Source organism: Carettochelys insculpta, chromosome 15 (genome assembly GCF_033958435.1).
Source record: "Carettochelys insculpta isolate YL-2023 chromosome 15, ASM3395843v1, whole genome shotgun sequence".
Lineage (NCBI taxonomy): Eukaryota > Metazoa > Chordata > Testudines > Carettochelyidae > Carettochelys > Carettochelys insculpta.
The window spans coordinates 38095973-38110052 of record NC_134151.1 but is presented as its reverse complement, the minus strand read 5'-3'; the positions used below and the strand labels follow the sequence as shown (position 1 = coordinate 38110052).

At 44.1% G+C, this 14080-nt stretch overlaps 1 protein-coding gene across 1 annotated transcript in view; it reads right to left on the bottom strand.

Moving 5' to 3' along the window:
• The window catches only part of UBLCP1 (ubiquitin like domain containing CTD phosphatase 1), a 35258-nt gene extending 24447 nt beyond the window's left edge, over nucleotides 1-10811 (bottom strand). Inside the window, exons 1-6 of the mRNA XM_075009515.1 lie at nucleotides 10710-10811; nucleotides 6499-6689; nucleotides 5890-5981; nucleotides 5405-5490; nucleotides 5201-5316; nucleotides 515-613 (exon numbers count right to left, since the gene is read on the bottom strand). Coding sequence (XP_074865616.1) covers nucleotides 515-613; nucleotides 5201-5316; nucleotides 5405-5490; nucleotides 5890-5981; nucleotides 6499-6652 — 547 coding nt within the window. The 5' untranslated portion in view covers nucleotides 6653-6689; nucleotides 10710-10811. The remainder of the gene's footprint in view (nucleotides 1-514; nucleotides 614-5200; nucleotides 5317-5404; nucleotides 5491-5889; nucleotides 5982-6498; nucleotides 6690-10709) is intronic.
• Nucleotides 10812-14080: the final 3269 nt, after the last annotated feature.

The following is a 14080-nucleotide window of genomic DNA, read 5'->3' as shown; positions in this document are numbered from 1 at the left end:
TTCTTGATCTTCCCCCCCACCCCTCCACTCTCTGATTTGCTCACCTTGATTATCTTTTTCTGATTTGTCCTCCTTGCTTACCGTTTTTGGTTCTCTGTGTCTTAAATATTGAGTCTGTTCTGGTCTGGCTATGGTCGGAAGAAGTGGGTCTGTCCCACGAAAGCTCACCTAAGAAACTATTTTGCTAGTCTTTAAAGTGCTACTTGACTGCTTTTTGTTTTTAACATAAATTGTATACCTTGTTAATTTCCTCACCACATTCACTTATTTGCAAGGGCAGTATATGGTGCTTAGCTACATGAGATCTACCATCTTTAAAAAAAAATTATGAGTCACCACCAAGCATGAATTAACTACTCACTCAGGGACTAAATACAATACAGCCAATATTAAGGTATTACATCAAGTTCTACAATACAGAGCAAAAGCTGCAATGACATTCAACATCTCTATTGCAGCCTTTTAGACCCCAAACAATTTACAGGATCTTCACTTGGTACAGTCAAGAACTTACACCAAATTACAATATCATAATCTTCATATGCCGATGTCAGGAATTCATGAAGGTATGGCCTCATTAACTCTACCCCAGTTTCTGCACATGACCTATGGTCTGAGAAGAAAAACAGTGCATTATTAGTTTAGCATTTTTTTTGTTCAGTCTGATTCCTGTAGGGGCCCTATCAATGAAGCAACCCAATACGACAATAAACAATTAATATATTCTCCTAAACCGTACTGTACACGGAAGTACTATTCACACATCGCGAACTAAATCGGAAAGACTCTCTCTTGCCGAAGCCTCTTAGGAAGTCTGTGGCAGAACCAAAAATTTAACATAGGTTCACCCAGACAGAGTCCAGTTAACCATAAACCATTTTTCTTCCCTTCTTTGAAAAGGCAATATTAGTGATCATGTATGTGCCTTATTTATTCTTACGGACAAACACATCCATTGTGATCAAGAAAATAGCTTCCTGTGAAACTCTCCTTATTAATACAGAAGCTTGAATTCTGATGCCAGATTACACACATTATACATGTACAGTAGTCCCTCGAGTTATGCGAGGGTTGCATTCCCATGCACTCTTGCATAACTCGAATTTTACATAAGTTGAAGGGCGGCTTTCTTCCCTGGTAAACTGCGTGTTCTGCAGCTGAGGAAGCAGCAGGAGAACCTGGAGCACCTCTTGAAAACTAAGTCCTGGGGGTTTTGTATGGGGTGGGGGAAGGGAGCAGCTGGGGAGGGTTGAGCCTGGCAGTGCGCTGGGGCTGTGTGTTAGGGCTGCAGGGGGTTGGGGGCCATCTGGGTAAGCTGGTGGCCACCCGCAGGATTTTGGAGTTGCACTTAACTCGCGTTAATATGAGAGTTAAGCGCAACTTGAAATCGCACATTTCCAGGGATTACTGTACAAAATTTTGGGAGGTTGGAGACAGAAAGGCGGTCGGTTGAGGTTTGGAGTAAATTCCTTAATGCCCCATATTCCAGTACAGTTTGTGAAGTCATAAAAAAAATGCTGATCTTTCAGAGAAACCGTTTTTGTAGTTTTCATGTGCAATGTATTATGGATGGGTGTTTCAAACCTCCATTAGAATAAACACTGAACTAATCGCCTCTTCCCTTGTCACATACTGATTGACCTTAATTTTAAAGTTATAAGTTAAAATTTTAAGTCTTTTCCCCTTCACTACCACCTCAATGACTTAAGACAACATACAAAAGGAAGAAAGCATAAACTTAACATTCAACTTCTCTCTGCATCCATACGTAACATTTATGTATTGCTGCTTTAAATCAACCGTATCCAATATTGATAAAGCGTAAGGATATTTCAAGAATAGTAACAATGCAATACAAAAACAAGAGTACAAGCTAGCATTATAATACCAGCAGAAATTATTAAAATGTGACTTGCAAGGGGAAAAATACCTATCAAAGGCTACCACAGTAACTTAGAGACTACTACTACTACTACTACACCACCACTCGCATACTCTGTGTGGAACATAGGTCACCTACAAGTCTCCCCCACTTCACTCTGTCTTGGGACAAAATTTCTAGCTGACTACAAGAATACCCCAGTTGTTGTCCTTCAAGCTCAGCAGACCTTCTGCACGTTGTCTGAGGTCTTCCTCTTTTACGTTTTCCTTGAGAGCTTGAATGGACTATGCTGGATGATGGTTTTCCGAGAGTGTGGCCTAGCCATCCCCACTCTCTTCTCTTGATTTGAACATCAAGTGGTTCTTGTCCTGCCCTGTTCCAAAGCTCCTCATTTGTGATGAAGTCTTGCCATTTGAGGTGAGTGATGCACCTCAGGCATCTGTTTATGAATGTCTGTAGCTTGTGATCTGAAGACTTTCTAGCAGGCCAGGTCTTGCATCCATACAAGAGCACACTTCACATTTGTGCTTAAGATTCACAGTTTCACCTCTGCAGATATTATTTGGTGAACTCCATACGGGATGGAGAGACTTGAATGCAACTGTTGCTTTCCCCATCCTGGCACTGATATCCTGGTCTGTTCCTCCATAACACTCCCCAAGTAGGTAAATTGCTTCACATCTTCTAGGTCAATCCTCTCCCAGTGTGATGGTGGTGTTGTTGGACTGGTTGATCCTCATTGTCTTGGTCTTTCCCTTGTTAATGCTCAGTCCAGTCACTGAAGCAGTTTTGTCTAGTGTCGTAATATTTTCTTTCATACTTTCATGTTGGTGTGAAAGGAGGGTAACATCATCAATGTCCTCTAGCTGTTTGATGTGTCCACTGAATGCCTTGTTGAAGGCCATCTGTTGTCCTATTCATAATCCAGTCCTTTGTGATCGAGTACTGGAAAGGTGACAATGAACACCCTTGTCGCACTCGACAGTATGCTGAAGGATTCTGTCAAGACATCCTTGTGAACAATTTAGCATGTCGAGGGTTCGTATGTTGCATGAATCAAGTTAATAATTTTGGATGGGGTGCCATGCTGTTGCAGCAGTTTCCACAAACTGTCTATCGATGCTGTCAAAGGCTTTTTGAAAACATCTATGAAGGTTATGTACAGGGGAGAGTTCCACCAGAGTGACTGTTCTACGATCACTCTGAGAGTTGCTATTTGGGGAATACAAGACCTCTCGTTTCAGAAGCCAGCCTCTTCTTTCCTGAGCAGCCTAACAATTTCTGTCTTCCTCCTCTCCAATAGAATCCTGTTGAACACGTTTCCTAGAATAGACAGTAACGTGACGTCCCTCCAAGTTCTTGCATTCTTTCAGGTTGTCTCTCTTTGGAAGCTTGACAAGTCTTGGAGGATCTCTTCAGTGTCCCAAATAGATTATACATCATGTTGACTGATGTCTCACTACCTGCCTTGATTGCTTCTGCAGGGATGTTGTCTGACCCAGCTTGTTTTTCTCCTTTTCAGATGGGTAATGGCTTTTCTAATTTCTTCTGCTGCTGTTAATTTGCAGCAGTATATTTGCAGGTGGTAGCTTGGGAGGTTCTATGTGGGCAGGGTGTTTCAGTAGCTCTTCAAAGTGTTCCTTCCATCCACTGAGCTGTTCACTTCAATTTGTTAACACATGCCCCTCCTTATCCTGTACTGGCTGATCCACTGACCACCACGACCCAGCTAGCTTCTGTGTGATGTTACAGAGCTCTTTCAAGTTTCTCTGCCCTGCAGCTTTTTCAGCTTGTTGTGCAAGGTTTTCCACAGATTTCTTCTTGTCCCATTTTAAACCTTTTTAACATCTTTGTTGGCTTCTGAATAGTCTCAACAAGAGCAGCCAAGGTGGAAGCTCAGAGTGCTGCTTTTCTGTCCTTTCATTCCTTCACTTGTCTCTACCTCATGGTCCATTCCTTGTCATGGTGAGGTGGCTTGTGCGTGTCAAGGACCCTGACAGCTATGCCAGCAGGAGCTACAGGGTCATCCAAACTGGACAGGTCAAAGGGTAAAGACCAGACAAACTTGGATCACCTCTCCCCAAGGTAAAAGGTGTTGGCGCAGGTTTAAGAACGCTATCACTAAAATAAGTTACAGAAACACCTACAAAGAAACCTATAACTAGACAAGTCTTCAGAAAGCCAAAAAGAAGCTGCCCCACTGATTACTCTTCTCTCACCAAGGACGACCACCCTGTTTGGAACGTGGTATGTTCAAACCATGTATCAAGTGGGGAAGACAGCACAGACTGCAGCAGACTGAAGCAGTACAAGCTTGCAGTTTTGGGTTTGTATGAGACAACATGGACACAATCTGGGCAGCCACGCCTGGCAACAGGTGAAACCTTCAACGGTTCAGGACGTGAAGAGGGTGCACCACACACAGGTGTGGGCTTTATTTTATCAAGAGAGACATCTGGTACTTCAATGGAGTAGACAGCAGTATCATCATGCATCAATCAGAGACAGCTTCTACACCAAAGTGCAAAAGGTACTAATTGTGCAATGTTATGCACCGACCAATGAAGCAGCTGAGGAATGTAAAACAGACTTCTATGAGAAACTACAAAGTGTGGCAAATGAGAAAGCAAAGAAGGATATGTTGATTTTGATGGGCAACTTCAATGCAAAAATTGGAAACAAATACAGACAGAGAACAGACCATGGGAAAAGGTGGCCTAGGCAACATGAATGAAAATGGAGAGGGCTTCAGTGACTTATGCTCCTTCAACTGATCTGTGTGGAAAAAAAAAAACACTACCAGCTATCACCAAAGGATCCAAAAGGTCACTTGGGTTTCACTGGACCACCAGTCAGAAAACCAAATTGATCCCATCTGTATCATCAGTTCTTTCAGAAGGTTGACACAGGATGTCCACACTAGAAGAGGAGCAGATGTAGGTTCAGATCATCATTTGGTCACAGTAAAATTCAAGTTCAAGCTCAAGAGGCGCACCACAAAAATGATCAAGCTGGGACTGAGATTCCATACAGAGCAGCTGAAGGATTTAGAGACAAGAGCCAGTTTCCTCGTGGAGCTGTCCAACAGATATGCAACTCCGACATCCTGAAAGATGCTACTGTGGAACAAATTTGGGAACACATCAAAACGGCCTGGAAAGAAACCTGTGATAAAACTTTTGGAAAGAGGACAAGGCATCAAAGAATGGATCACAGCAGAAACTCTGAGAAAAGTGACAAAACAAATGGACAGAAAAGCAGCAGTCAACAACTAGTGACTACACTAACATCTTAAAAAAACAAAGTTCCATAACTCACCAAACAGGGTGTAATCAACATCAAGTACCAACAGCTTTTTCCCTTCCCTAGGAGGATTCAGAATTTCCACTTTGTACTCTTTAACTCTGCGGGAAATTTTTAATAGGTTTTCTTCCCTAATACAAGAGTACAAACAGTTATAGTTAGCATGTAAGTATTAAATATTCAGCAACACTGATACCTTTTCTTAAAGCCATAACGCACCTATTTTCTACTTCAACAACCTCCTCCTCAATATCAAAATCATTAACAACATCATCATTGTCAGGAGGTGGTCCGAGGACATCTTCCTGGAGGGACAGGAAAAAAACAGAGCAAAATTAAAAACAAACACACGAGGTTGCAGGGTTTTGTTACAATACATTACAGGAAGAGAGATAAAACTGCTTTCGCTATATGCTTTTCATTTTAACAGTGGCACAATTAGTGAACCTTTTAGTAGATGCAAAAAGTACATAACAGGACTTAAACTTAAAAATTACCACTACAGCAATTATAGTGTGCAAATCTATTACAGGTAAGCTCGTTTTACATACAAGGCGGGAGTAGCAAAGTTGATATGGTGCCACTATTTTCACCATAACTTGCCTTGTGAAGATTAGAATTTCAGCCAGTCATTATTAGGAAATATATGACCAGGTGGAGTTTACAGTTTTATAAAAACAAATGGACAAAAAGAAAATGTTTACCAAACTCTCTTCACGAGTTCCCATCATCATGATTTTAGTATTTGGTTTCAGTTTGAGAGCTCCGAGCTTAACATCATTGTCTGCAGGTTTGCCTACAATACAAGCAGATTATTGTTTTCTCACTGGCACAGTGGGACTTTACTTGGTCTAAGATGAGACCTATATTACATGCTATGCCACTGGAGCTTCAGTTTGCTATTGTTACTAAGATGTTCAAGGATACACTATTATAAGCCTGTATTGATATAGAGTAATGCCAAATTGAAATAAAAAAAATATACTACAACAATGCTTTGAATCGCCAGTTAAGACAGGGGCCTAATTACGCAGGTACTACGCATAAAATTCCTATTGTATTTGCAGTTTACTTAAAAAAACAAAAAACAAAAATATTTTAATTTGCAGAAGTTTCACAACAGTCATTTAAAAACAGGCATGATGTACTAATGCTAAGCTACCTCCAGTGACATGTGACATCCCTGTGAACACACCCATCCAAATCCATAGCCATTAGTGTGAGGAAGAAGAGCTTCATTGTACATACACCTTGGATACATAAAAGCACGTTTTTTTCTTTGACGAGTTAGGCATCTCCACAAACAAAAATACCTTTCATTTTAAGTCCAAGCAGCTTTTGACGCTCTGGTAACACTCCTGTAAGGCCTTTGAGAGATTGTTTAAGATCTAACACTGTATCATCTTCTGATAATGAGGTTATAGAATATTCCTGTCCACCCCATTTTATAATGAGAGAGAGAGACATCCTTGAAGCATATGTTCAGAATTACTGCCAGCAATATCTGCAAGAAGGGAAGGGACAGACATGGTCATTTAAAAAAAAAAAAAAAGTATATTATACACAGGCACGTACGCACACACACACACAGAGGGAGAAAGAAAACATAGAACAGCATTGCACTGGAAGACAAATGGATTTATACTAAGTGCTTACAGTATTTAACAACTTCAGTATTACTTAGGTTGCTTATTTTTGTTCACTTTGTATGACCTGCAGCAGTTACAAGTTTTAAACATAGAGAATAAAGTACGGAGCTACTAAAGTATAATGAGAAGACTGCAGCATCAAGAGATTTTTATTGTGAAAAGGTTTAGTAATTTATTTAGAAGCAGCTAGCATCATGTCTTCCAGAAGTGGCCCCAGCATCCTCTCATTGGCCTTCACTAGCTGAGAGGAATAAGGTTCTAATTCAGACTGCAGTCTGCATGGCACCCAGCACCCCAAGAACTGCAGTAAATAACACTGGTGGGACCTTGATCTTAGATGCTTTGCTTGTCCCCCTGCCCACTGAGACTGACAGTGCTGTCCAATTCCGAAGTCTCTTGTCTGCAAAATGAGTGAGTGAGTGAGAGAGAGAGAGGATATGTCATTGTCCCAAACACTCAGCTCTGCTAGTAGATGCAAACAGATTAACCACCTTATTCACTATCAAGAAGAGTGCCTCCAGTTGGAAATTCAGCTGGTTGGGGGATGTAAAGCTCTTTGCATATTGCACAGTTGCAAAAGTTCTGTTGGTCAAACTCATAATGGACTTCTTCACTGGTACCCATAGTCTCTGTCAGGTATCCATCCCCCCCCGGCACTTCAAGTGCAGAAAGTGGGGGCCCACAAAATACATTAAAACTTCCCAAAGTCACAGATCCCTTGGACAGTATGCTGCTACCAACCAGATAAAACAAAAACCCCTTGGTCTCAGGTGCATCTTCCTGGGTTATTCTTCCCTTTAGAGCACCCCCAAGTTCTTAACCCTCCCTCTGGAGACAGCTTAGAACAAATACATGTAATTTAGTAGCTGGCCTTCTAGCCCAAGGCGCACACACTCACAGACCCTTGTCAGGACACAGGTATCAGAACAGTTGCTTAAAAACAGTAATTTGTTCACAAAACATGAGAAAAGAAATCATGGGATTGCATGCAAAGAAAATATTTTCCTGGGATTCAAAAGGGGAGGTGAAAAAAAAAACAGAGAGCAAGGCAACAAGAAAACAGAGATAGCCAGTCTAACCAAATTCAAAATAACCATAATCTGATTGTGTTTAACTACACATTTCCCTTTTACTTACATCTCAATGGCTGATTTTGAGGCAGCATAGATAATTATGGGATTCATTTCAATTGCCTGGGAGACATCCTTCTCCTTCTCTCCTCTCTCTGCCTCCCCAGCAGACAAAAGATCCATTAAACTGCAATTGTTCTCAGTTAAAAAAAAACTCACTCCACTCCCACTGGCTCACCTGAGCTCAAGTTACATCAGGAAGAGATTAAACCCCTTCAATGCACTCATTCATGACAGTCTCCCTTTCACTTCACTCACAACAGCTGTATACTAGGGCACAAAGGAAATGTCACAGCTCAGATCAATATTCAGAAATCGGGTACAAAACAAGATGCCCTACTAAAGTAATAGTGGCCAGTTGTTACAACAAGTAGTCTCCTACAGCCAAGTCTTGTGACCACTTTTCATTTTTTCTAACTGCAAACATGTATATCTCCCAAGGACAGATAAGAGTTTCTAAAATGCTGGTTAACGACTCTCATAAAAGATTAGGGATGGAAAAGACTTCAAGAAGTCAACTAGCTCAAAACAGGGCTGACCACAACTAGAACATCCCAGCCTGGGCTTTGTCAACCCTGGACTAAAAACCTCTACGGACAGAGATTCCACCTCCTCCCCAGGCAACTTATGCCAATGCTTCACCAACAACAAGAAGTCCTGTGGCACCTTATAGACTAACAGATATTTTAGAGCATAAACTTTCATGGGCAAAGACCACGAAGAGGTCTTTGTCCACAAAAGGTTATGCTCAAAAATATCTGTTAGTCTATAAGGTGCCACAGGACTTCTTGTTGTTCTTGAAGATACAGACTAACACGGCTCCCTCTCTAATGCTTCACCAGACTCTTAGTGACGCAAATTCTCCTGATGTTGAACCCACACCTCCCACGCAACTTCTGGAGGCTATCGCTCCTTGTTCTGTCATCTGCCACCATTGAGAACAGTCTCTCTCCAGCCTCTTTGTAACCCCCCTTTGGGCAGTTGAAGTCTGCTATCAAATCGTCCCACATTCTTCAATTCTGTAGACTGAATAAGCTCAGCTCTGTCAACCGCTCTTCTTAAATCATGTGACCCAGCCCCTTCATAGAATCATAGAACACTAGGACTGGAAGGGACCTCGAGAGGCCATCAAGTCCAGCCCCCTGCCCCAATGACAGGACCAAGTACTATCTAACCTGTTCTTAAATATCTCCAGCAATGGAGATTCCACAACCTCCCTTGAGAATTTATTCCACTGTTTGACCACCCTGACAGTTAGGAACTTTTTCCTAATGTCCAACCTAAACCTCCCTGACTGCAGTTTAAGCCCGTTGCCTCTTGTTCTATCCTCAGAGGCCAAGAAGAACAAGTTTTCTCCTTCCTCCTTGTGACTCCCTTTTAGATACCTGAAAACCACTATCATGTCTCCCCTCAATCTTCTCTTTTCCAAACTAAACAAGCCCAATTCTTTCAGCCTTTCTTCATAGGTCACATTCTCTGGACCTTTAATCATTCTTGTCACTCTTTTCTGGACCCTCTTTAGTTTCTCCACATCTTTTTTGAACTGCGCTGCCCAGAACTGGACACAATACTCCAGCTGAGGCCTAACCAGTGCAGAGTAGAGCGGAAGAATGACTTCTCGTGCCTTGTTCACAACACACCTGTTAATGCATCCCAGAATCATGTTTGCTTTTTTCGCAAGAGCATCACACCGTTGACTCATATTTAGCTTGTGGTCCACCATAATCCCTAGATCCCTTTCTGCTGTAGTCATTCCTAGACAGTCTCTCCCCATTCTGTGTGTGTGAAACTGATTGTTCCTTCCGAAGTGGAGCACTTTGCATTTGTCCTTATTAAACTTCATCCTGTTTACCTCAGACCATTTCTCCAATTTATCCAGATCATTTTGAATTATGACCCTGTCCTCCAAAGCAGTTGCAACCCCTCCCAGCGTCGTATCATCTGCAAACTTAATAAGAGTACTTTCTATGCCAATATCTAAATCATTGACGAAGACATTGAACAGAACCCATCCTAACACAGACCCCTGCGGAACCCCACTTGTTATACTTTTCCAGTAGGGTTGAGAACCATTAAGAACTACTCTCTGGGTAGGGTTATCCAGCCAATTACACACCCACCTTACAGTAGCCTCATCTAAACTGTATTTGCCTAGTTTTTTTGATAAGAATATCATGGGAAACCGTATCAAATGCTTTACTGAAGTCTAGGTAGACCACATCCACCGCTCCTCCCCTGTCCGCGAGGCTCGTTATCCTACCGAAGGCGGCCATCAGACTAGTTTGACAAGATTTGTTCTTTGCAAACCCGTGCTGGCTGTTTCCTATCACCTTACCGCCCTCCCAGCGCTTGCAGACGATTTCCATCACCCTCCGCTGCACCTTGTCCAAGTTGTTCACACCCTTACGGAGGGCGGGGGAGGTGGTGATCCGGAGCGACCAACTCTCGCCTCGCTGCACGCGAAGGTATCCCCCGCCTCTGCTCACCCTGGCCCAGGCGCCCCCCACCCCGTAACGGTCGGGGCTCACAGCTCTTGTCCCGCACGCCCCCGGGGCCGCAGCGCAGCTCGCGCTGTCACGCCCGCGCGCCCCGGCACGCCGCAGGGCCGCACTCCGAGGCGCGAGGCCAAAGCCCAGCGAGCGGGGGGCCAGCGCTGAGGAGACCCCTACTGCCCCCCCCCCGCCCGTGAGGAAGGAGCCCCCCGCGGAGGGGTGGCAGCAGCCCCGCTGCTCGCCCCTCACTCACCCCGAGTAACGGAACCGGCACTTTCCCGGCAGCAGCCGCACTGGAAACGGAACTCGCCGCCTCCGCGCGACTCGGAAGCAGAAGTCCCGGATGTTGGCCGCCCGTCCGGAACCCGGATGTGGCGTCGGCTGCGCGCGCGCGCCCTGGACGCGACGGCGCTGCCGGGGGCGGCCTGAGCCCGGGGTGACTGTCTCAGGGGCGGGCGTGCGCTGGGCGCCATTGGAGCGGGCGGGGAACGTCACGCTGCACGTGCATGGACTCTGGAGGGGGAGGGATGGCTGGGCTCGCCCCTGCGGAGGGGCCTCTGACGGGCAGGGGGAGCGGGCCCTGGAGGAGTGAAGGCGGGGCTGGGGCGGGGTACTGCAGGGCAGAAGGAGGAGGTCTAGGGAGGCTGCTCTGACGGGAATCCAGGGGGTGCTTAGGGCAGACGGAGGGAGGCCCGCGTTGGTGCCAGGGAAGAGGGCTCTGCGGTAGAGCGGTGGGGGGATGGTTTTGTAGACTACAGATTGTGTGTTCGGGGGTTGCACGCTCTTGGGCCGGTTGCCACGGCTGTTGGGCAAGCGGAGGCTGCATACTTGCGGGCCGTGGCTCACGCATGTGAAGGGGGTGTCTTGGCCTCAGAGGGCTGAGACTGTAAAGTGGGAGTAATTGGTATCTCGGCCCCATTAGTGTTGTGTGTGTGTGTGTTGGAGCAGTGGGGACGGGGTAAGCTGCCAGGGCTGTCAGTGGAGGTTCGATAATTGTTGGCGAGGAGTTGTGGCAGTTAGACTAGCCAATTGTAGAGCTACAAGCAACCAGTTATTAACTCATCATTTCAGGCTGGCAGAAGTAGAGTTTCATTTGTACCCTTATATAAGGTACATAGAAACAAACTATGCTGCAATAAACTCACTCTAAATTACTAGCAAACCGTATTCTCCGTTTGGAGAGCTATTTGCCAGATGTTCTGTTCTGTTCCAGTGTGTTTCAGCTTGCAGTTTTAATTGAATTTGAAAGTAAATTGTGTCTGTTGCAGGTAGTAAACCTGGCTTTGAATTAAGTAATGTGACCTGCCTATCATGCCATAGCTGTTTCTAGATTCTTGTCTGTAGATACACAAGTACATTAGGTAGCTGAGAGAGAAGCAGATTAGTTACTTATATGGCCAGCAAGAATAGCCGGAATTACATCAGAGATGTAGAAGAGATATAAATGTGAGACAGCCTCTAGTTGGCAGTGTTTAGGAAGAAATTTTCCATGTACAAAATGTGTTTCATAATTACCTGTAATGCAGTTTCTTATGCCTTCCTCTGAGGTGATCCTCATTAATGAAACTATATGTGATACGGGAGTTTACAAAAATACATAATTTTAAGAGAGACTGAAAAGCAGCAAGTGTAAGCTGCTTCCTCCCCAAAATGGCAGCTATAGCTTTAAAATGCATCTCTAGTATGTTAAATCCTAGCAGTTAGAAAATGTGACCAAAATAAAACCTGCACAGGAATTTGCTTTTCTGGTCAGTCTTTTCTTCCCTGATGGGGAATGCATAATATTTTTTCCTGTCTGGGTACGTATTTTGAGTTCTGAAATAGGTATTCACTTCCAGCACATAAATACTTCAGCTCCCATAAGCAGCCTTATAAAAGGAGGAGTTTATTGTACTAATATTCATATCAAGTTTAGCTCTCATTGGAAGTTTGCAGTTCCAGATACAACAAGCAGTTTATATCGCAGACAAAAAGATATTTCCTTGAAATTATATTTTCATCACACGCAATCATTTTCTGTTCACATGTACCATTAAAGGGAATGCTAGAAATCTTCCAGAATTTTATCTGGCAGTTAAAGTCACACTTTGAGATAGAACACTGCCTTCCCTCACACCCATACAAGGCCTGGTTCCCATTTCCTCTCTCTTTAAAGATGTCAAGTAGGAAAATGCCACATAGGTTGGTAGTTTCCTTATCTCTGAAAATTTTGATCATTCTTAAAAGTCTAACAAAAATAAAAAAAAATTACATTTTGCATTTGGTTAGCGGAACAAAGATGAGGTCATTTTAGGCCCCAGTGTTTATACAATATACTTGTTTCTGGGATGTGATGCAAAATTTTTGCTTTAATTATGATTGGTACTATGATAATGACTAGAAACCGTAGTCAGGGAGCAGGCCATCTTTGTACTGGGCTCTGTACAACTTTTTTTAGGACACTCGCAACACCCCTCTGATATTGATAGTCTCCTAGCTGGGGAAACTGAGGCCTACAGAACCAAATTCAACCCTGGTATAAGTGGATGCAATTCTAAATTTGGCCCAGAGCCAGTTAAGTGACTAGTATAAGACCACAATTAATTAGAGTTTGTAAGGTGGATGCAGAATGGGTTAATGGCTGGAAACCAGGAAGAAAAACACATGGAAATGTTTAAAGGAAGCCTTTCTTCCTGCCTCTCCTGATATCCTGTGTTGTGTGCTCCAGAATGAAATAAAAGAAATGTTAACACATCAGCCAGTTCATTCTGGCTCCATTCCAGCAGCTCATGTTCGTGGCATGCAATGCTGAGCATCTGGGAAAATGTGTTCCGGTGCATACGTGCTGAAGCCCAGTGGCTGACTTCTTAAAGAGCTGTGCATATTGCATCTTAGAGAGCAGGCTCAAACTCAGAGCAATTGCAGTATGTAGTTCTATTTTGAAAAAAAAAAAAGACGAAAGAATCCTTTAAAATGGCCATTAAAAACAGAATGGAAATATTAGAGGGCTGCTGTCAGGAATGTTAACTATTAACAAAAAATCCTAGACTGTGAAGAGAATGCGTTTGAAAGCAAAGGTAACAACACTCACTGTAAGCTTCTGCCACTCTTACTGGCTTTAGTACGGGGCAGGCAATATACAGCCCACAGACTGGGTCCGGCCCTGTAAGCTTTTTCATCTGGGCCCCCCGTTTACCTCTACCACAGTGGAGGGGGCAGAGCTTTGGGTGGTGCTCACATGCCCAGTAATTTCTCTCAGCTCCTATTGGTCTGAAATTGGCCAAGGAAGGCAGAGAAATCATGCTGCAGCCCTCTCTGCGCAGGCAAAATCTCTCAGTTACCATTGGCCAGTTTCCAGCCAATGGGAGCTGAGAGAAGTTTCTGGGTGGAGGGGCGGAACCTAAAGCTCCGCCCCCTCCACAGCCATGGGGGTGGGCTACAGGCCAGATTAAAAGGATTGGGGGTCCAGCCAATAGAAGCTGGGAGATTTTGTTGGTGGTGGAGGGGGGCAGTGCAGCACAATTTCCCAGCTCCCATTGGCTGGTTTCTGGCCAATAGGAGCTGAGAGAATTTGCTGAGGGTGGAAACAGCATGGGAAGCCCTCACCCCCTGCCCCAGCACAGAGAGTACATAGAACAGCAAGTG